General features: G+C 48.5%; 1 protein-coding gene and 1 pseudogene across 1 annotated transcript in view; one reads left to right on the top strand and one right to left on the bottom strand.

The window, feature by feature from the left end:
* Window positions 1-18,778, top strand: part of Chst12 (carbohydrate sulfotransferase 12) — a 30,257-nt gene extending 11,479 nt beyond the window's left edge. Inside the window, exon 2 of the mRNA XM_005003716.4 lies at window positions 17,144-18,778. Coding sequence (XP_005003773.1) covers window positions 17,225-18,481 — 1,257 coding nt within the window. The 5' untranslated portion in view covers window positions 17,144-17,224 and the 3' untranslated portion in view covers window positions 18,482-18,778. The remainder of the gene's footprint in view (window positions 1-17,143) is intronic.
* On the bottom strand, window positions 1,838-6,068 carry LOC100720429 (probable ATP-dependent RNA helicase DDX41; annotated as a pseudogene).
* Window positions 18,779-23,008: the final 4,230 nt, after the last annotated feature.

Raw genomic sequence — 23,008 nt, forward strand, 5'->3', positions numbered from 1 at the left:
TGTACCACTGAGCTCTTCCCAGCAATGCTCTTAGTTTTTGAATCATGCTCTGAGATCAGTGTGGCCACTGTGGTTTTGTTTTGTTTTTTAGCGGGAGATGGAGGGGATCATGACCTCGATCTCAGCCTAGCTGCTCTTGTCTGACCCGGCCTATACCTTTATTCCCAGAAAGCAGCAAAACGTTGCCCAGATTTCAGGCTGGAACTGTCCGGGCATGGGGCAGAAGTTTCTAGAAACTTTTAAAAATAAAAGCTTTTAATAGTAAGAGTTTTTGACAACGCTCTCTTGGTGGCCTTCATCTCTCCCTGCTCGTGTTCCTTGAAGTTCTAAGACCTGTGATGCACATTTTCGAGTAGCAGAGTTCTCACTTCAAAGAATCGCTGCCACAGACCTACTTCATGTATGTGCTGGTTTGTTTCTCCACCTGCTGTTTATGTGGCTTGTCTGAGGTTGGAATTGGCAGCACAGGCCTGCCCTTGATGTTAAAAAAAGCAGCACTGCCTCCTCTCAGACTCAAAGGTGAATGGGCTCCACAGCCAGGATTGAGGGCTCCGCCCCGGCTATGAAAGGCTGGGCGGGCACCCCGGCAGGTTTGGGTGGGCTCAGGGTGCGGTGAGGCCCTGGAGCAGTGCAAAGTTGAGTGAGCAGCCCTGCAGGACTTTGCTGTCTAAGGAGAATTGTTCTCATGCACACCCCATTATACATTTGGGGAAGTTAACGTCTGTTTAGTGATCATTGCGGGCAAAGTCAGCCCTGAGGTTTTTGCAAGGGGTGAATGGGGTGAGCAGTAGCAGCTGCGCTGGACCCTCCCCTTGCAGCTTGCAGTGTTCTTAAAGCCAGAACTTGTAAAACACATGGTCCTACATTTGCTTTATTCATTCACTAGTACCTCCAAGTCCCTTGCTATAAGCCCTAATTGTTTTCTCTCCTCTCTTGCTTTTCTAATTTTTGTTGTTGTAGCACAAGCACATTGACACTGCTGTGCAAACATCAGCAGCATCCTTCTCCAGGACTCTCTTGGTTTTGCTAAACAGAAGCTGCGTCCATATGCACTCACCTCCCATTCTTCCACCCCAGCCCCTGGCCACCACCATCTATTTTATCCATCTCCTCCGCTCTTTGCGTAATGGAATTGCATGGCTTGTGTCTGTCTTATTTCCCTTCGCATCATATCCTCAAGGTTCATCCATTTGCAACAGGTGTGAAAATCCGCCCTTTTAAGTTTGTCCCCGTATGGAGAGACCACATTGGCTCCTCCGTTCACCCCTTCATACACATTGAGTTGCCGCCCTGCTGTAGCTGTTGTGATCATGCCGTTGTGAACACAGGATGCAAATACCTCTGCAGGCCCTGCTTTCAATTCCTTAGGGATTGACCTTGAAAGGAATTGCTGGTTCTTATGGTAATTTTGTTTATTCATTTATTTAGTTCTTTTGTTGAAACAAGATCTCATTATGTAGTTTACATTGGCCTTAAACTCACAATGTAGTTGCTTCAGATTTACAGCAATTCTCCTGCCTCAGCCTCCTGAGTGCTGGGATCACAAGTGTGCGCCACCACTCCTGGATCCATATGGTAATTTTATGTGGTAATTCTATGTTCAGCTTTTGGAGGAACTGACAACCTGTTTTCTATAGGATTGTGCTATTTTACCATCATACCAGGTGGCATGAGGATGCCAGTTTTGCCACATCTGGCCTGGACTTGGTATTTTCAGGGTTTTATGTTTGTTGTTTGTTTCTTTAGGTTTTTTTTTGGTTCTTCTTCTTCTTTTTTTTTTTTTTTTTTTTTTTTTTGGTTGTATGTGAAAGAGTTTTCGGCGTGATAAAAGAGAATATAAAGTTAAAAAATAGCTTTTATTCCAACAACATGGAGAGGAGACCATGACCATAGATAACCTGGATCCCTCTGCCAGAAGGCGCTGGCCAGAACATGGGGCATGGGATATACATATAACCTCTGAAAGGGGGGATGCTTAGGGCAGGCATTGATGATGCCCGAGGAGCTGGTTGGAGTTTTCTTCCTGTGCATACAGGAAGGGGAGCTGCAGTTAAGGCTGAGCAAGAAGCAGGAAGTGATGGGTGTTCCACCTTTGGCCTTCCGCCAAGTTAGACCACCGCCATAACCGTACAGTAATTTATACCAGGGCAACAAGAACCTTTCAGTTTGCTTGTGGATTTTTTTTTGTTTTGTTTTGTTTTTGTCTTTTTCAGACGGCCTTGCGTTCACTTTGTAGCTCAGGCTGGTCTCAAACTCACAATGATCCTCCTGCCTCAGCCTCCTGAGTGCTGGTATTACAGGGCACCACCACAGCCAGCTTCTTGTTTTGTTTTGAGACAAGGTCTTGCTACATAGCCCAGGCTGGCCTTGAACTTGCAGCAGTCCTCCTGCCTTAGCCTCTTGAGTGCTGGGTTACAGGCGTGTGCTGCTACCCACAGCTTTTTCAGATTTTTTGATCATTGTGACCTAATGGGTGTGAGGTGATTTCTCATTGGGGTTTGATGTGCATTTCCCTGATGACTTGTGGTTTTGAGGACCTTTTCATGTACTGTATTTTTTGGATATTTGTATATTATCTTCAAAGAAAGTTCTAGTCAAGTCCTTGAGCCATTTTTAAATCAGGTGGTTTGTTTTTACTTTCCAGAGTCTTTTATGGTTTCTGGATACTAATCTCAGGTCAGGCACAGGGTCTGGAAATATTTCTCCCATTCTGAGTTTTTTCACTCTGATGTAGCTTGTCATACCCCAAAGCTTTTAATTTCCTGAAGTCAATTTGTTTATTGTTTCTTTTATAACATTTAATTTTTATGGTTGCTGTATCAGTTGGTGCATACTAGAGAAACATACCTAATGTAATTCATAAACATTATAAGGATTTATAAGACAGGCTTACAGTGGCCACTTGCAGAGTCAAGCATTGAAGAATGCAAAAGGCTGTTTCGAGCAGAGATCTAGGGATCCAGGCCAGGGCCTGGGGCTCACTGCAGTGTCCCTTGCCACCCTATCAGGAGGCTGCGGGGCCGGTGCTGGCAGTCCAAGGTGAGGGTGAAGATGTCCCCCCAAACAGGAGGAGCCTTCCTTCTTCCTTCCCTTTTATTCCATGCAGGGGGCAAGCCTGCCCAGTGCCGGGCTTCTGTTTTCAGTAAATCCCCTCAGCCACACCCAGAACTGTGCTGATCCAATTAATTAATTAGCTTTTTGTTTTACCATTTATTATCCCAGCTTTAGTAGTAATTCATTTATTTCTTCATAAAGGCATCAACGCAGATAAAATTCCATTTTATCCCTATACATTTAAAGATCTCTTACAAGTTCTATTCCTTGTTTACTTTACTAAGTTTAGTTTTATTCTCTCCAAACTAACAGGAGACTCAGGTAATCACATACCCGCATGCCTACTTAACACTCCTCCACATATTATACCAGAATATTCCATCTTGCGTATGCAGTCCTACGCCTCATCCCCCAGAAACTCGGAGGAGTACTAGGACTAATGTCTTCCATCCTGATGTTACCTATCATTCCTATCCTTCACTTATTGAAACAACCAAGTACATTTCATCCTTTGAATCAATGCCTTTCTGAATGCTAATAGCAAATTTACTTGAGCTAATATGGATCGGAGGCAGCCAGTACAGTACCCATTTAATATTACGCTCAACTAGCACCCGTCCTGCATTTTTCTGTTAGTTTACTCTTTATACCATTAATAAGCCTACTAGGAGATAATCTATTAAACGATGAATCTTTGCAGCATTCCTCTGGGCTTGAAAACCAAAAACAGAGAATTCATCTCCCTAGGACAGTGAAGGTGAACCTCTTAGAGCTTTCCGTGATACAAATAGCCCCTTGTGGCCTGCATGCCGTGTGTCCACTGCCACAGGCCTAGGACCTCAGCATTAAGCAAGAAACTTACAGCTCTACCACCAGCACCCAAAGCCGTAATTCTAATTAAACTACCTTCATTAACACCGCAGTCATGTATTTCAGCATTTTAAAGTCATGCAATTCTTTACCCTAAGTACTTCATGCACTAATGCACTGCCCCACTACCAATGTAACATACATGTATCATACTACATAAAGCATATATAAATAAAATAATAAAACATGAATAAAATAATAACCACATGCTTATAAGCAAGTGCATAGGACTAAAGCAATACATAGCCCATTAACTTGTTTATCCATACTATAAGTCACAACTATATGAAGGTGTTAAACTCAAGTAACCTATTAACTTTGCATAGGACATACATCTTTACTCGGTCATTAGAAAAAGGAGAAACAGACATCCATGGGGCTGTGGGTCACGAAGTCCTCGTGGCCAATATTGCTGAGCTGCTTGGTCTGCATGGCCTCAAGTTTGGGACACTCTGATCCAGCGGTCAAGGCCCCCACAGGAGACACAGCCATCCTTTCCTCCACTGTCCAGCATTGTCCTTGTGGTGCAGTCCTTGCAGCACTGGTGGCACCTTCTGATTTGCCCCTAAAAGTAGGATTCGAGGTCCACTAGCACCAGCCCGTCACAGGCCCTGTTGATGAAGGTGGTGGCAACGCCAGCATTTCCCGAGTGCCCAGTACAGCTGTCTGCATGTAATTCTCAGTTTGCTCAGGCATCTCACGATTGATGACGTGCTGGAAGGCAGAGAAGTCCAGGCTCTCGGAGGCCACATCTGTGGCCATCAGCACATCTTTCTTGCCCTCCTGAAACACTTTGAATGGCCTTAGTTTTTCCTGATCTCTGCCCCATTGGGTGGCCACAGCCTCAGCTCCCTTCAGCAGCAGCTACATTTGCCTCCTCCACAAAGATTCACACAGGGAGAGGGGTCTTCTGTGGGCAGTCAAGCAGGCAGCGCCACCTTGGCCTCTTCCGTCACATATTCTGCCTCCCGTGTGGCTTCCAGGCTGGCAGCCGCAGTGCAAACCCACATTGATAGTGACAGGCTTTACCAGGGTGCTCTTGTGCTGGATCCTCTTTTGCATGGTGGCACTGAAGCGCAGACTCTGCCACTGGCCCTCTGAGTAGGAGAAGGTGGTGCAGGTATTGCCCTCGAACCCCCATCGACCATTGTCAGCCTCCTCCAGAGCCAGACAGTGACAGGTGTCGAGGCTGACCATCTCCTGGTGTATCTAATTCATGAGGCGCGCAGGGACGGCCACCGTCCTGTGCACACTGTGTCAGGTGGTCTCCATCTGCTCTTTGAAGGATCACAGTGAAGGAGGGGTGAGGCGTCCTCCTGCAGTGATGGCATTAATTATCCAGAATGCCGTGGGTCTGTTGGGCCTGTTCCTAGGAGGGGCAGATGATGAGTCCACGGGTCCCTCGTGTTTAGAGAAAGGCAACTGCTTCTCTTACTCCAGGCAGACTTCGTGGTGAGCGGCGTGAACACAGGATCTTGCCTGACTCCGTGAAGTGATGCAGTCATGTCCTGGCCAGACAGAATGGTGGACAGGTGTTGGGCGGGGATGTCTTTCCCCTCCAGGCCTCACAGCATGGCCACAGGAAACTTCATTTCCTTGGCGCTCTTGATAGGCAGTAGGCAGCCATCTCCTTCCACCACGATGTGGTACTTCTTCAGTATGCGCTCCTGCTGCCCCTCAGACACGCTGAGGACACAGTGGGTGGCATCCAGCTAGTTTTGATAGGCTCACCTTACGGGACGCCTTGCTGTGTCCCTCACTGACAGGAAGGCGTAACCCTCACCGCACTCTCCGGAATCTTTGTCCTTTCAGCTGTTCTCCTTCTCAGCTTCCCTGCAGGCTGCAGCCTTTGCTTTGAGGTGCTGGTGCAAATCCAGGAGGCTAACACGGGGCTGAGCCCTCATCTCCCTGGGGCTCACTGCCATTGTCCTGCTGTTCCCTGCATCCTCACTCCAGCAGCTTCTGGAGCAGGAGTCGCTGGGGCTGGCAGAATGGCACCCAGCGTATGTAGTCTTTGCAGTCCTCACCCTCAGCCTGAGTGCACGCTCACTCTCCTTCAGGTTCTGGCTCCTTCATCCCTCGTGGGCTCAAGAATGGTGAAAAAAGAGCTCTGACTCAGGTGGACGCGATCATTGAACCGTCATAGTCCTCTGCTTGTCAGATGCATTTCCTGAAGTCATACTTAGTCTCCAGTTACAAAGACAAGTTTGTACTTATGCTGAATGTGTTCTAACTATCCTGCATACAAGTGGAAATGCACTGATAGCTCCCCAGAATAGAAAACAACTTCGGGTGATGCTTACTCCTAACATTTTATAACTAAACATTGTAACACAGGTTTAACAAGGGTACTTAAGAACCAATATTAACTTTATCAACATATTACATAAGAAGCATAGTAGGAGAAAACTATTACAGTTGCAGTCCACTTGTGTGACTGATCATGGCGTCACAGCTAGCATTGTAGTCCCTTGGCTTTCAACACCCAGTGGGTCTTGGTTCTTTTCTTCGTGGAGTGACCTATACCTTTATTCTTTTTTAAAAATACCTTTATTCTTGAAGGTTCTGGGCTGTTTGTTATCCTGCCTGGACTGGGCGGCTGTAGTGTCCCGCTGACCTGAATAATCACAGGGCATGCTAGGAGGCATTCTAAGGGATCTCCTACACTTCCTTTCCTCCACTGTAGAGTAATAGTCCAACTTCACCTTCATAGTCTGGGCCAGTCACTCCTGCTCACACCTTACCTCCCTTTTTAACTTGTTTATTCAAAGGCAGAAGGAGACCAAGATGATGGGCCGGGGTGGGGTCTTAGCGTCTAGTTCAGTGGATCATTGTTGTGCTTCCTAGTAAAAGCCTTCCCGCCCTCTGGAACTAAGACTTCTAGCCCCGCAGAGTGTAGGGTTGAAGGAATAGGAAGCAATAATTTTGCTAGTGGATTACTGGGGTAATGGCGAGTGGTGCTGTTCCCACATCCACCCCTGGATTCCTGGACCAGGCTGTGGGAGACACAGTACCGCATACTAGATGCTGATGCAAAGCATATGCAACCTTTTGAAGAACCTTGCCCAGTCCTGCAAGCTGTTGTCACCTGGCTGGCACTGTAACTGCATCTACAAAAGACTCTTCCACCTTTCTATCAATCCAGCCACTTCTGAGTAGTGAGGAATATGGTGACACCTGTGAATTCCATGAGCATAAGCCCATCAACTCGCTTCCTTGGCCATAAAATGTGTTCCTTAGTCAGAGACGATGCTATGTGGAATTCCATCATGGTGGGAAAGGCATTCTGTAAGCCCACATGTGGTAGTTTCTGCAGAAGCATTATGTGCATGGAAGGCAAATCCACATCCAGAGTAAGTGTCTGTGGCAGTAAGGACAAAGCTCTGACCTCTGCATGATGGAAGCAGTCCAACATCAGGTCGCAGGCTGACCACCCATGGAATGGAACCGTATCGGGGGCTCAGTGTTGGTTTGCTGGCACGTTGGGCATTCAGCAGTGGATGTAGCCAGGTCAGCCGTGGTGAGTGGGGATCCATGTTACTGAACCCATGTGTAGCCTCCATTCCCGCCACCACAGACTCTCTGTTCTTGAGTCCGTTAGGCAATGACACAGGTAGCTGAAGAAAGGTTGACTGCTATCTGCTGATCACTCCCCTTGTCCACTTGATTGTTAAAGTCCTCTTCTGCTGAGGTCACTTTTTGGTGAGTGTTTACGTGAGATGCTATAGCCCTTGCTCACATGGAGAGTTCTGTGCACCTATCACTTCTTAGATATCTTTATTACCAGTTTTCCAATCATGTGCCTTTCAAGTTTCTGACCATCTGGCAGACCGTTGTCTACAGTCCATGAATGGCTACACTGTCAGTCATCTGACCACTTCTTCGTCTCAGAATGTACCATCAGGTTCACTGCCCAGAGTGCTGCCCCTGTGCTGATTTCCGTTCACCACTGTCCTTCTGGAATGCCCTGTAAAGGGCCATGATGCTGCAGCTGTCTACTTGTGGGAGTGCCTGCATAATGTGCAGAGCCATCCATAAACCAGGCCCGAGCCTTCTCTTCCTCTGGTAGCTGAGCATATGGTACCCCCATATGGTACACAGGATGGTACACCCGTGAGGCCCCAGGTGCATGTGGGAGACAGAAGGCAATACAGCAGGAGTGGGCGCCATGAGCAGCTGGGCAACTTCTTCATGTAACTTACTTGTGCCCTCCAGACCTGCTCTGGCTCAGTCATGTGTGTGCCATTTCCATGTGATGATAGACTGTTACTGTGCATGTTCAGCGTCATGACTCAGTTGGTCAGATAATACCAGATCAAAGTGGGCAACTTGGGTCACCTGGTGACCTGGCATTCCATGGTCAAGTGTTCAGTGTTTTTTTTTCCGGTACTGGGGATCGAACTCACGACCGCCTACTTGCAAGGCAGGTGCTTATGCCTGAGCTAAATCCCCAGCCCCAAGTGTTCAGTTTTTTACCTAGGCCCAGTAGCAGACCAAGAGCTGGTTCTCAAAGAGAGAGTGGTTGTCTGCAAATGACGTCACAGCCTTGTTCCCAAATCCCTCAGGCCTCCACTGCAGTTCATGTAGGGGGCCTTCCAGGGACTCCAGACAGCATCTCTATTTCAGGTATCATTGGTCCACTGGGTCATATGGCCCCTGTGGCAGAGCAGCCTGCACAGCGGTCTGCACCTGTCGTAGAGCAGGGCCTGCTCAAAACTAGCCACTTTTCAAGTCACTTGGTAAATGGACCAGAGTAAAACGTCTGAATGAGGAATGTGTTGCCTCTAAAATCCAGACAGCCCCACTAGGCTCTGTGCTTCTTTTTCGGTTATTGGGGCAGCCAGATATAGCAACTTATCTTTACATGCCCCATACTCCTGGACTCCTAGAAATTTTACTGAGGTAGAAAGACCTTGAATTTTAGTTGGATTTATTTCTCATCCTCCACCTTGCAAATGCTTCCCTAACAAATCCAGAGTGGTTGCTGTCTCCTGTTCACTTGATCCAGTCAGCATGATATCATCAGTGGGATGCAGCAGTGTGATACCTTGTGAGAGTAACAGGCAGTCAAGATCCCTGCAAACCAAGTTGTGACACAGGGCCAGAGAGTTAATATAGCCCTGAGATAGGACAGTGAAGGCAGATTGCTGGTCCTGCCAGCTGAAAGCAATGGAGGAGAAGACATTTGCCAAATCAGTAGCTGTGTACCAAGTACCACAGATGCGTTAATCTGCTCAACCAAGGAAACCACATCTGGCACAGCAGCTGCACTCAGAGTCACAAATTGATTCAGTTTACAGTAATTTACAGTCATTATCCAAGATCCATCTGTCTTTTGCATAGGCCAAATGGAAGAATTAAATGGAGATGTGGTGGGAGCAACCACCCCCGCATCCTTTAAGTCCTCAGTAGTGGTACTAACCCCTGCAGTCCCTCAAGGGATGCAGTCTTAGTTTTGTCTACTATTTACCAGATAAAGGCAACTCTTATGGCTTCCATTTGGCCTTTCCAACCCTAAGAGCCTGATACTACAGGTTAAGGAACCGCTGTGAGGATTCTGCCAAGTACCAAGTGTATCTCTCAGTTACACATTCTGGATCTGGGGCAATGACTATAGGATGGGTTTGAGGGCCTGCTGCTGTGAGTTGGACCTTTTCTAAAACGCCATTAATCACCTGACCTCCATAGGCCCCTACTCTTATTGGAGGGCCACCGTGATGTTTTGGATCCCCTAGAATCAGTGTTAGTTCAGAACCAGTGTCCGTAAGTCCCCCAAATATCTAACCATTTCCCTTCCCTCAGTGTGCAGTTGCCCTGGTAAAAGGCCTTAGATCCCTTTGAGGAAGGGTGGGAGAAATTGTATAAATTTCTGGTGGTACACCAGGGTCCTTCCTTAAGGTGACCCAGGCTCCCCTGACTCCAGGAGCTCTGGGTCTGTAAACTGGCTCAAGTCTGAGAATTGTTTGAGGGGCTGTGATTCCCTGTCACTGTGATTTGAAGTAAATTTTTGTTCATTTGCCCATATTTATTTTGATTACATAAATCTAGTAACAACTTTGTAGGCTTACTGTCTCTTTTACTTTTGGGAATATGATGGCTAATCAGCCAACACTCTAGACCATGCTGATCATTTTTCTCGTTCTGCTGACCATTGTGATAAGTGCGTGTACCCTGCCTTTGACAATTAAGTGCTGCCACTTGACCCCTGCCACTCCAGGATCCAACTAAACCCACTGCCCTCAGATTTCCCAATTGAATGACTCCCCACTGTAAGGTCTGGTATACAGAGAAGACCATGACAGGGCTTTGTGGGGATGCTGGTGCTCCCCTCACAAATCTGTTTCTCAGGGTATTAATGAAGAGTACATTTTCTGGATCATCTCAGTGTGGTGGATTAGGTTTAGTGTGATACATCCTTTCCACTATTCCCATTTCCCTAAGTCTCTAAATCCTCTCATCAGCAGTAAACTACTGAACGTCAAGCGTCTCTGACTCAGTCACAGTGAGGCATCTTCCACACTTCTGCCAATCAGCCTAAGAAACTGTTCACACCTTCTTTCACTCTGCAAACTGCAACATTAAATTCAGAGTCCCTGCCTACCAGGCCCTTAACAAACTCAGCCTGACCCAAATGTATGTTTTTGCCACCGTTATCCCACACCTGCAAAATTCATTTCCACACTTGCTCATCAGGCGTCATTTATAACAGAAAATTCAAGAAGTTTGTTGGGAGACTAGTGGATCTCCTCATGGGTCACACCATGCACCTCACTCTTAAGAGCCATCTGTGACTTGAGCTGGTTATAAGCTCAAAAATGGGTGGTTCAGGTGGGTCTTGAGGAGTGTCAGCATTATCATGCTTGGTCAACCCAGGGTTAGTTTTCTCAGGTATAGAAGGAGAGGCCAGTACCACGGGTTGGGGGTGGGGATGCCTCCACCCCCTGGGTGGGGAAATCTCTCCTCTGGAAAAGAATCTCATTAGTATTTAGTAAGTAGCTCAGTGTCCTCAGCCTCATCAGGATCCTCCCAGCCATCTCCATCCCCGTTTACGGGATCCCATTCTTTTCCAATCAGAGCCCTTACTTTTACTTCAGATACCTTTGGAGGCTGAGCGTGAAACTTAGGCTGTATTTCAGCCAGTCGGATTATGAGGATTTAGGTTTGCTGGGTTTCTTCAGTCTCAACCTTGCAGGTAAAGGAGAGGGGATTCCCTTTTAGAACACAATTAGAAACTTAAATTCTTTATGTGTGTGCAGCTGGGAATTTGAATCTTTGGGCTCCTTGTTGTCTTTTACTAATTTCTCCTCACAGTTGGAAGACTTTAGATTCCTCTGGATGCTTTGAGCTCATTGTTTTCTTTCCCTAGTTTGTCCAGAGATGCTAAGAGCAACCAGCCAGCATCACTGTATTTCCCACTCTGCCAAAACATTCAAAAGTGTCACATACGGAGTCGCTGAATTTCTGACATCTCACAAGTGGTGAGTTAGAAAAATGCGGTGGATTTACACTGTGAATTCCTTTAAGATGTTCACACCAAGGACTCTCAGCATTTCCACAGTATCCAAAGGAGAGAGCATGGCATCTTCAGGGCTCATCAAATTAGCCAACTCCAGGAACCACTAAAGCCGTTGAAGAATTTCATCTTTATAATTCTGTTTCTCTAGAACCACTCCTGGTATCAAAACCTGTATTAGTCAGTACTTATTAGAGAAACAGATTTTTTTTCCTGAGGTGCATTAATCCAAAGAGAAACAGATTTAATGCAAGATGTGCAAGTATATGAAGATTTATAAGATTGGCTTACAGGTGGCCGCCCACTGAGTCAGGTGTGCAAGAATGGGAAAGAGCTGCCTGTGTGCCAGAAACCTGAAAGATCTGGGTGAAGGCCTGGAGCTCACTGCAGTGTCCCATGCCAGTCCCTATCAGGAGGCCAAAGAAGTGCTTGATGCCAGAAGACAGCATCCAAGGTGAAGGTGAACACTGGAGCTCCCCCAAAGAAACAGAAGGAACCTTCCTTCTTCCTTCCCTTTTATTCCAGGTAGGGGGCAAGCATGCCCATGGCGGGGCTTCTGTCTTCAGTAAATCCCCTCAACCACACCCACAGCTTTGCTGACCCAATTTAGTTGAGGCTGGGGATTTAGCTCAGTGGCATAAGCCCCTGCCTGGCAAGCTCGAGGTCATGAGTTCAATCCAGTACCAAAAAAACCCAAAAAACAAAAACCATCAACTTAGTTGAGAATTTCTTAGTTGACACAATTAACTATCACAGTTGCCGGCTGATAGTACGATGGTGGATGGATAAGTAGTAAAGAACCTCTCTGAAAAAAACAGCTAGGATGCTAGAATTTAACAGCATGGAGAAGGCCAGATGAAAGGAGAGGGATTCTCACAACCCAGGAAGAAGCTAAGGGAAAATTTAAAAAAAGAAAAGAAAAGAAAAAAACATGGATGGAAGGCTGGAGCCAGACGCACTCTCACTGGGGCCGGTCCAACTTGTGCTCATACTGAAGTCAGGGGTTGGCGAGCCTGAGGACCTTGGTGGGAGGATGCATCACAATGGAGAACTGAGCTGGCATGGACATCTGCACTGGCCCGCTGTGAATACTTGGAATTTGGTCCTCCCACAGGATGGGGAGACTGGTTGGGCAACATCTTGGAATCACTCAGGATGGGCCTGAACTTGGAACTGTAGTGGCTTCAGTTGACTGTTCCTGGTAAGGAGCAGATTGGTGGAAACAGCTTGGACTGGGTCCCCCTCAGAGTTAGGGACAAACTAGCCCCTGAAGTTGTCCTGAACTGGTTCTATCCATGCTGCATACACTAAAGTGGTAAAGACCCCCAGTGTTTGACTGGCTTGGAGGGAAAGGGCAGCAATCTCTAGCCAGCACACTTCAGAGTAACCGTAACCAATACAGAAAGGGCCTGGGACCTCCACTAAACACCTGTCTGAAAAAAACCAGAAACATGACAAGAAAAAGTCTCTAGCCACCAACCCAGGGAATATGGGTCCAGGAGAGGTAAATACAGAAGAGATCGAGAGCAGCAAAAATGCAGTATCAGAAACAGCATCAACTGACATAAAGAAATATCTTCATGACATTATAGGACTTAAATACTAATATAAGTAAAACAAGATATAAGAAAATTAATAAAAGAAATGCTAAGCACCTCTCAAGGAGACACAAATGGAAAAATACAGAAACACAGAAAAAGGGAAACCTTTGATGAAGAATATAAAAAAAAACTCTAGATTTTTCTTGTATTCTAATACATGAAACAGATTCAGAGAGATTACTAGGTAACTAAAAATTCCATTGAAAGGTGGCAAAAATGCTTGAAAGAAACTAAAGATAGACTATCAAAACTTGAAGACAGGTTTGCAGCTAGTGATCGTGAAAGGAAAGATCTCTTAAAAATAAGGAACCAGGAAGTAACAATACAAAGGCTAGAAGACAAGAAGATCAATAACTTAAGAATAAAAAATGTGAGTGAAGAAGCAGGAGTAATCACAAATGAAATACAAAGGCTATTCACAGAAATAATTAAGGAAAACTTTCCAAGCATAGGAAAAGGAAATGATAATTAAATGAGGCATATGGAACTCTAGCCACCTACAATCAAGACAGATCTACACACAGACATATAATAATAATATAAATCCAACATAACAGAATATTAAGAGCTGTCAGAATAAAGAAATAGATCACATATAAAGGAAAACTCATCAAAATCATGATAGACTTCTTGACACAAGCCATCAAATCAAGAGCTTGGAGCAAAGTATTCCAAGCTCTGAAAGAAAATAACCTCCAACCCAGATTGATGTACCCTGAAAAACTATCTCTCAAGGTTAATGGAGAGATAAGATGCTTCCATGACAAAGAGGAACTGTGGGAGTTCATGACCACCAATCCAACCCTACCAAAATTACTGAAGGACATTCTAGAGAGAGAGAGAGGAAAAAAAACCACCAGGGTTTCAGGAACAGTGGCAGAGAGGCCTCAATGAACAGAGCAAACAGTGGAATGAAGGGGAAAAGTAGACAACCAACAGCAGAAAAATAGCATAGCAGAGATGAGGCAGAGAAGGTTAGCTATACTCTCTTAACATAAATGGCCTTGATACACTAACAAAAAGAAACACAGGCAGAGTAGATGAGGAGGTAGGGTCCATTGAGATGCTTTGCATAAGCAATATAATCAAACTGAAAAACGGTTTATGGACTGAAAGTCAAAGATGACAAAATAACGCTTGATGTGACAGGGAACCAGGGAGAAAGAGGGGTAGCTCATCAAGCAGCTGCAGATAGGTTGGAAAGACGTGACACTTCTGTGCAGTGGAGAACTATTCAGGTATAAGGAACCTTGAGGCTTTTGTAGGTATAGGAATACAACTTAAGATCAAGCTCAGGGGTGAAAAGGTTCAGAACTTCGTAGGTAAATAGTGGGTTGCCTCCCTAATCTAAGAACTAAAGCAGGGCCAGGGATTTAGCTCAGTGGCACAAGCACCTTCCTGGCAAGTGTGAGGCTGTGAGTTTGAGCCCCAGTACCAACAAAACTAAAGAAGTTAGTGGGATCCAAAATGTACAGTACACCTTGTGAAAGTAAAGAGAAGAATTGTCTAAAAAAGTAAGGCAGAGGACATTGTTAATAGTGTATCAGGATTTAAAATCCACATTATTCTCATCGCTCTGTTTAGTTTGATTATATTCTGTTCCAGTCTGTCTACTTGTCCTAGACTTGAGGACACAGACAGCTATTTTAAAAATAGCAGGATATACTATGGTAACCATCCTTAATTTCTTATAATCTGAAGCCCTGTATTACACTGTCTTATTATGACTGATCTTATTTGAATTTGGTTTGTTGGATCACTGTCTTGTCTTGACTGACTTTATCCAAATCTGTTATATTTGATACCATCAAGTCTGAGAATATAGGCAACTACTCTGAAGATCACAGATTCACTAGGATACCCATCCTGGTTTGACTGTTACCTGCTTTTGAAGTCCTATAATGTCTCTAATATTTTGTTTTTATTGATACTGTTCTGCACTGCTATTTCAATTTTACTATGCCTGATAATATAGACAATTCTATTGAGGATAACAAGAAACATCATAGTAACCACTGTAGATCACCTTGTATTGTGGTTTTAATCATGTGCTATGTCCACCCTTTTGTTTTGAATGATCCCGTTTTGTGTCCTTTCTCATTTGGTTTTGTTCTTTTCAAAATAAAATTTTAAAAAATTATCACAGTTGCCTATATTTTAAAAAATGAAAATTGTTTTCTCATAGTAAAAAACAAAAGTTAATGTAAAACAAAAACAAATTTAAATACAGTAAACCACAAAGAAGTCATTTCTTAGTTACTTTCTCATTGCCGGAACACAATTCTCAACATTCAGAATTTAAAGGAGGAGAGGTTATAAAAGGCTCACAGTTTGTAGGGGTTTCAGTCCATGGCACGGCAGCAGGAAGCTGAGAATCATTGAGGAGGCATGCACCTCCAGCCAGGCTTCACTTCTCAATGTCACATTCACCTATAAACTCATCAGTGGGCTGATCCACACCTGTAAACCCATCAGTAGGCCAATCCACATCTATATAAACTCATCAGTGAGCTAATCCATATCTATGCACCTGTCAGTGGACTAATCCACACCTGTAAACCCATCAGTGGGCTGATCCACACCTGTAAACCCATCAGTGGACTAATCCGCACCTGTAAATCCATCTGGACTAATCCATACCTGTAAACTCTAACAGTGGAATGATCCACACTTATAAATTCATCAGTGGGCTAATCCACACCTGTAAACCCACCAGTGAGCTAATCCACACTTATAAACTCATCAGTGGACTAATCCACCCCTATAAACCCATCAGTGGGCTAATCCATGATAGGCATCCTGTCCCATGATTCAGTCAGGGACATCTAGATATAAACCATAACAGAGTCACCCAAACGCCCACTACCCAAGGATACTTAGCAGTGCTGTCTTGGTGAATATTCACCCAGTCATCTGCACATTTTCACAAACAGATGTCCTGTTATACAGTCTGCACACAAACATGCTACTGGGGTTGGGGTGCCACTGCACTTGGTCCTGAGGGTACAATGGTTATTGGAATTTTTCTTCTGAAATTTACTGCATGTGCTGTTAATATAGCCATCTCTGCTTTCTTCTGATTAACGTGTGCATGGCTAATGTTTTCTACACTCAGCAGAGAGAAGTGGAGAAAGTGGACTGCCAGCCAGCTCCACCTCCAGCCACCTGGTTCCACCCCATGGGTGCTGATGGGGACAGGAGTAGGGTGAGGGCAGCTTCCTAAGGGCCTCTCTGTGTCCAGGGGGTGGGTCAGAGGACAGGTGACCTACCTTGTCCCATCCTTCCACCTTGTTGATGCCGAGTGAGGTCGAGGCCAGCCCCTGCAGGACTACGTGACACTGCCTTGGTAGGACACTCAGAGCATCTCCTGCTCCCCTGGGTGGAGGGAGGGGGTTCAGCTTTGCCTGGCCCCACAGTGTTACCAGGAGTTTGAAGAGGGATGGGCTGGAGGATCGGCCCCAGGATGGCCCCCGTGTTGTGTTGCACTGGTATTTGGCTTAGGTGAGACAGATGTTGCTGAAGAGTTTTCTGCACTCAGGCCATCGTGCACAGGTTCCCAGCTCTATTCATGAGATGGGCACTGGCACTCTGGAACCTGGCATGTGTCACACACCTCCACCACCTCCCGAGCTGGCTCCAGGCTCACTAAGTGGGTCTGCTGCCCCTTCCCCATCAAATAGTAGACACAGCAGGAAGCAGGTTGTTGTGCTATCTGGGCCCGGCAGTTCCTCTCCAAGGCAGCCACTGCAGGAGCTATTTCTGACGGATGTGCACCGGGGGAGGGTGTTTTAGGGACAGGGCATCTTTAGCATTTTCCTAAACTTTGGCTTTAGCCTCTTGCTGACTGTTTTTCATTGCTCCTCCTCCTCCTCCTGGAGAGTAGCTCCTTGCTGTTAGGCCTTCCTCTGTGTGGTACAGTGATGGAGGGTCTCTGCTTTTCTGGTTGGTTACGCTTGGTCTGGGTCATTCCGAGAGGCATCAGTCACCTTCCACAGAGGAGCTGGAGTGATGAGGAGGCCTAACAAGGTTGAGTCAGGAGCAGGAGGTGGGGCGGTAGAGGAACCTGAGCAGGGCTGTCACTGACATGGTATCGTTGTGCCTCCAGGTTCACCTCAGAGCGATGCCCTGGCTCTCTGTGACGCTGAAGTGAGAGGGGCCGGCGCGGGCCCAGCCCTGGCCGGGCAGCATGACCAAGCCCCGGCTCTTCCGGCTGTGGCTGGCGCTGGGGTCTGTTTTCATGGTTCTGCTCATCATCGTGTACTGGGACAACGTGGGCACTGCCCACTTCTACCTGCACACTACCCTGTCCAGAGCCCACGCGTTGGCGCCCCTGCCCACCCCCGGGCAGGGGGAGGACAAGGAGTTCCCCTCCAATGTGGACGAATTTCTAGATAAGCTGCTCGCTTCTGGTGCAAAGCACGACTTTTCCAAGAAAAAGACCACGCAGCCCACAGTACAGGCCCCCAACAAGCCGGCAGACAGCCGCATGGAGGAGAGCGTGAGGGGCTATGACTGGTCCCCCCAGAACGCTCAGCAGCACCCCGACGCAGGCCGGCAACAGGCCGAGCGGAGGAGCGTGCTGCGCCACTTCTGCGCCAACTCCAGCCTGGCCTTCCCCACCAAGGAGCGCTCCTTCGACGACATCCCCAACTACGAGCTGAACCACCTCATCGTGGACGACCGCCACGGCGTCATCTACTGCTACGTGCCCAAGGTGGCCTGCACCAACTGGAAGCGCGTGATGATCGTGCTGAGCGAGAGCCTGCTGGACCGCGGCGCCCCCTACCGCGACCCGCTGGACATCCCGCGCGAGCGCGTGCACAACAGCAGCGCGCACCTGACCTTCAACAAGTTTTGGCGGCGCTACGGCAGGTTCTCGCGGCACCTCATGAAGATCAAGCTGAAAAAGTACACCAAGTTCCTGTTTGTGCGCGACCCCTTCGTGCGGCTCATCTCGGCCTTCCGCAGCAAGTTCGAGCTGGAGAACGAGGAGTTCTACCGCAAGTTCGCGGCGCCCATGCTGCGGCTCTACGCCAACCGCACCAGCCTGCCCGCCTCGGTGAGCGAGGCCTTCAGCGCCGGCCTCAAGGTCACCTTCGCCAACTTCATCCAGTACCTGCTGGACCCGCACACCGAGAAGCTGGCGCCCTTCAACGAGCACTGGCGGCAGGTGTACCGCCTCTGCCACCCGTGCCAGATAGACTACGACTTCGTGGGGAAGCTGGAGACGCTGGATGCGGACGCCGCCCAGCTGCTGCAGCTGCTCAAGGTGGACGCGCAGGTGCACTTCCCCCCGAGCTACCGGAACAGAACTGCCAGCAGCTGGGAGGAGGACTGGTTCGCCGAGATCCCGCTGGCCTGGCGGTGGCAACTCTACAAACTCTACGAGGCGGACTTTGTTCTCTTTGGCTACCCCAAGCCCGAGCACCTGCTCAGAGGCTGAGGACGCCTCGAAGAGCCGGGCTGGCCGGGTCCCCCGCAGCCCATGGGGGCCTGCCGCGGGTGACATCCGAGGGGGGCTCTAGGACTGCGCCCTGTCTTCTGCTTCCTTGCCTCGTGTGGAGTCACATGCCCTGGTGGAGAGGCTGCCGAGGGTCTGGTCTTGACTTCACGTGTTCCAGGTTTTAAACAAGCTATGGTTTTGCAGTCTGGGCTTGCTGTGCACTCCACAGCCTGTGTTCCCTGAGCACTGTGTTAGTACTGTTTTCTAAGATTAATATATTTCAGATATTTAATATGACAGTGGAGGAAAGCCAGAGTAAATCGTGGCGGCTGCGCTCTCGCTGCTCTGTGGTTCGTCGGGTTGTGCACACGGTGGGTGGAGACAGCAGAAACCCGGAGCCCAGGCCTCGGCGGCCAGTGGAGGAGGCGGTTTCCTGGTGTCTCAGTGGGAGGAGGACCCCAAGTCTGAAAGTAGCCGTTGGAGTCAGTTTTCCGTGGTGGGCTGGGTAATTTATAAAGAAAAGGGGTTTATGACCCCATTGTTTAGAGGCTCAACTTGTGCCACCAACATCACCTGGTCTCTGATGAGGACTTTAGGGCAGAGCCAGCAGCAGGGGTCACATCACAGATGGGAGGCCAGAGCACAACTGGGGTCCCATGGCCCCTTTTGAGGGCATGAGCCCCTCGACCTCAGGACTGCCCCTAGGCCAGCTGTGGAGGATCCAACACATGGATCCCTGGGGCACACGCTCTGCCACAGCACAGGCCTTGCCTGTAGTTTTAGAAGAGTGGCAGGCAAATCCTTTGACAGTGACAGCAGGGTGACTCAGGAGGTCCCTTAAACACCAGGCCACACCCCTCCGCAGGGTGACCTTGCATCCACATGCGAGGCACTGCTGCAGAAATTCCTGCTGTTGGCAGCACACTGACATTGTCTCTTCATTCATAGCATTTGGTCAGCACTGCCCAGCTCCTGGAGTGTTCATAGTGCTCTGGTGGGGCAGCGCAGTGTCCCTGCCTGGCCTGTTTTCAGCTGAGATCAAGGCCTGTGAAGTCTGTGGCTGCTGGGTGACCCTGGACTCAGTCTGCATCATATTGAAAATCACCTTCCTTTGATGGGCTGTTGGAGCAGCTGCCAGCACCATTCCCTCGCCCACCCAGCTCCTCTGCAGGGCCACCACCTAGGCCGAGGGGTGTGGGAGGTGGGCTCTGGGAGAGGGCCAGCCCACTGTCCCGGAGGAAGGGCTTCATTTCCTTCAATTCTCTGCCATGTCTCTGGCCCACAGAGTGTAGTAACCTATATAGAAATTTATCTTTTTTTCCCCCATTAAGAAAAAACTATTTTAAAAATAGTATTGTATGCACCGGGGATAGAGGTCAGCAGCACAGACCTGCCTGGCAAGGGTGAGGTTGTAAGTTTGAGCCCTGTTATCAAAAAAAAAAAAAAAAATAGTATTGCACAGTTAGATAATTTTAACCAATCTCCAAACTTGGAAGACTTTAACTCTATTTGCCTCCATCCTCCAACCTGTGTCACCTCCTGTACCCACAGCTGCAGACTGGTACTGCATCTTGGTACCCAGAAGCCCCTCTGCAGGTTGCCATGGAGCCCCTAGCTGAGCCACAGGGCGGGGCCTGCTGACAGCCAGGGGAGACCTATGCCAGGAGGAGCCTCCGCCCCACCTTGGTGCTGCATCTCCCACCCCGTCTGGCTCTGGCCCAGAGAGCTTGTGGCCAGCCGAGACTCAGACCTGCAGGCAAGGACGTAAGGCAGGGGACCGAGGGGCGTGGCCCTCCGGATGATCCCAGCCCCTGAAGCCAGAGGCATCCACACTTTCCAGCCCTGGGGTCTGAGAAGTATCCACTTGCTTAAGCTAACACCAGTTGGATTTGTGGCATTTAAACAGACAGGATCCTGACTCACACACCGGTCTGTTCATTAATAAGTTGGTGTTTGATAAACTAGGATGGAAGACATTGCATTCATGGAGAGCCAATGACCCCTGAGGGTGCTGGACAGCATTCCCCGGGGCACCGGTGATGTGTTGGCGTTCTGAAGTTGCATAACTATGCAGTCACTGTATCAAGACCCAGGGATGGGGGCAAGGCCCTCACTGGGATTCCAGTTCAGATCAGTGGAGGCTAATTGGGGAGCATGGGAGATTTTCCTCCTCGGGAGTTCTTCTTTCTGCATCACTGAGAGGGAAGCTGGTGAGGATGCAACACCGGTTTGGAGGCCTGGATGACTCAATGTGGCTGTGACAGTAGCGACACGGTTGTATGATGGGGTCTGCTGCTTGCAGTGATGAGTGGACGCAGCCTTCTTTCCTTCTGCTCTTCACATCCTCAGCTGGGGCTGGTGGGAGCCGGCAGTGGGCAGGACTAGTAATGTGCAGAGGTGTGAGAGCTGGGCTTGGGCAGCCCTGGCCAAGGTCTCTGGGCGGAGTGGATCCTAAACTGGGACCTGGACCTGCATGTGGGGGCTGGTTCAGACACACGAGCCCAGGCTGGAGTCAGACCTGTGGCTGGAAGGGCCCTCAGGTGGACAGGGCAGTGCTCAGGCTGATGCTCACCCTGCGGTGCCTGCAGAGGGGCACCTGTGAGCCAGCTGGTGAGCTGGCTTTCTTTACCTGTTACCTGCTTCTGTGGGTGGGAATGCATCAGCGCACAAATGGACTTTGGTGCATGCAAAACTCACAGAAGAAGAGCTTACACTCAGGTCTGTCTGCTAGAATTTAAAGTGCATCCTAGAAACTGGTGCAGTTCTGTCTCCTCCTGCAGTTGTCCTGGGTGGGAGAGAGCCACCAGTGTTCTTGCACTGTTGTTTCTGCAGGGTGTGAGATTGCTGCCTTACACCTGGCCGGGGGTCAGCGTGCAGAAGCACTTCGAAATCCTTGAATTGAGGAGGAGACGCTGTCTTTTTTCCTTCTCTGAACACCAGCTAAAATTCAGTTGTGCCTTTGTGGGTCCTAGACAGTGTTCTGCTTTAAGGTTCAAAGCACGTAGCCCTGTGCTAAGTGAGCACCTAGACCTCACTCCAGGGACCTGGGTCCCTGGAGAATCCTATGGGGAGCAGGCGAGGGCGGTGGAGCCTCATGAGCATCAGGCCCTCCCAGATGTGGAAGGCCGGACAGCTGCTCTTGCACATGTGGAATAGGAACTGGGTAAACTAACATTGGTTAAAATAAAGCCATTAGATTTTATGGTTACATGGCGGGCCCTCCTGTGCAGGGAAGGGATATCTCACAGGAAGAAAGTTGATCCCATAATGATACTTCCTTGGATGAACCAGGGCTGGTAGCAGGGATGCTTCCCCTTGGTGTTCATTTCAGTTCCCAAACTGGTAATATGAGCATCACATAAAGGACACCACTGTGACCAGGTGTAAGGGCACATCGAGGGGCCCTGAGCTCATACACACTGGGGTGCAGCTGTCACTGCGGCCACCCCAGAAATCCCACCTTTCCAACCTGGAACTGTACCCACCGTGCGCTAACTCCTCACACAGCACCCTGGCTCCCGCCACCCTGCTTTTGGCTGTAGAGATCTGACTGCTCTAGGGGCTTCACAGGGGTGGAGTCACAAGGAGTTTGTTCTTTTGTGTCTGCTTGTTTCGCTGACCACAGTGTCCTCAGGTCATCCATGTCACCAGGCATTGCTCACAGTGGCACTCGGTGGCCTTGGAGGAACAAAACATGATGGGTATGAAGGCACCAAATGGCAAATGTGAGCGAGCACAAGGCGAGGTGGGTCCCCAGGCTCGTGTCCTGCAGTCTCAGTCACATGCAGGCCACAAGGGCCCAGTTGGTCCCCAAAAGAGAACATCAGCCTTGGAGGGCTGGTGACTGCTCAGGTGCCTGGTTTGGGAGCGCTGAGGAGAGATCACCAGGTGGGAGAGTTTCTGAGAGGAGTACAGAAAGCAGAAATGCAGGAGCCTCCTAACCTCTGACAGCACCACAGGTGCCCACTGTGCAAGGGAGAACTTGCTCGAGGGCTGCCAGCCATCCTGCCTCCTTAGGAAAATCCAGCTTTGGTGAAACCACATTTATTTCAAGGCAGTTTGTAAAAACTGGGGGTTTAAACAGGGTGTGGTGGCCTACACCTGTAATCCCAGCACTCAGGAGGCTGAGGCAGGAGGATCCACAGGAGTTCAAAGCCAGCCTGGGATGTAGTGAGTTCTAGGCCAGCCTGAATCACATAGAGTGCGACTTTGTCTCAAAAAATAATAAACAGGCTTAAAAAGCACTATGGATGGAATTGTTTGCCATTTCAGTTGGTCTCAGTTGCCAGGAGGTTTTCAGAAGTTTTAGGTTTTGAAACTTGCAGAGTAGCTTTTCAAGTGTCGAGTTTCAAAGTAGGCTGACTTTGAAATGGTTTCTAAAATGTTTGGTTGAAAAACATTCTGGTTCTAAACTGTTCCAGGAATGTCTCCCAGAGCCTAGCGCTACTGCCATGCTGTGCGTGGGGCCTGCTGCCCTGAGCAGGGTGGGTTCATCAGGGAGCTGGGAAACAGCTCCAGACAGATGTT

This window comes from Cavia porcellus, unplaced genomic scaffold, assembly GCF_034190915.1.
Source record: "Cavia porcellus strain 051 isolate PalLab524CR breed Dunkin Hartley unplaced genomic scaffold, mCavPor4.1 scaffold_23, whole genome shotgun sequence".
Classification (NCBI taxonomy): Eukaryota; Metazoa; Chordata; class Mammalia; order Rodentia; family Caviidae; genus Cavia; species Cavia porcellus.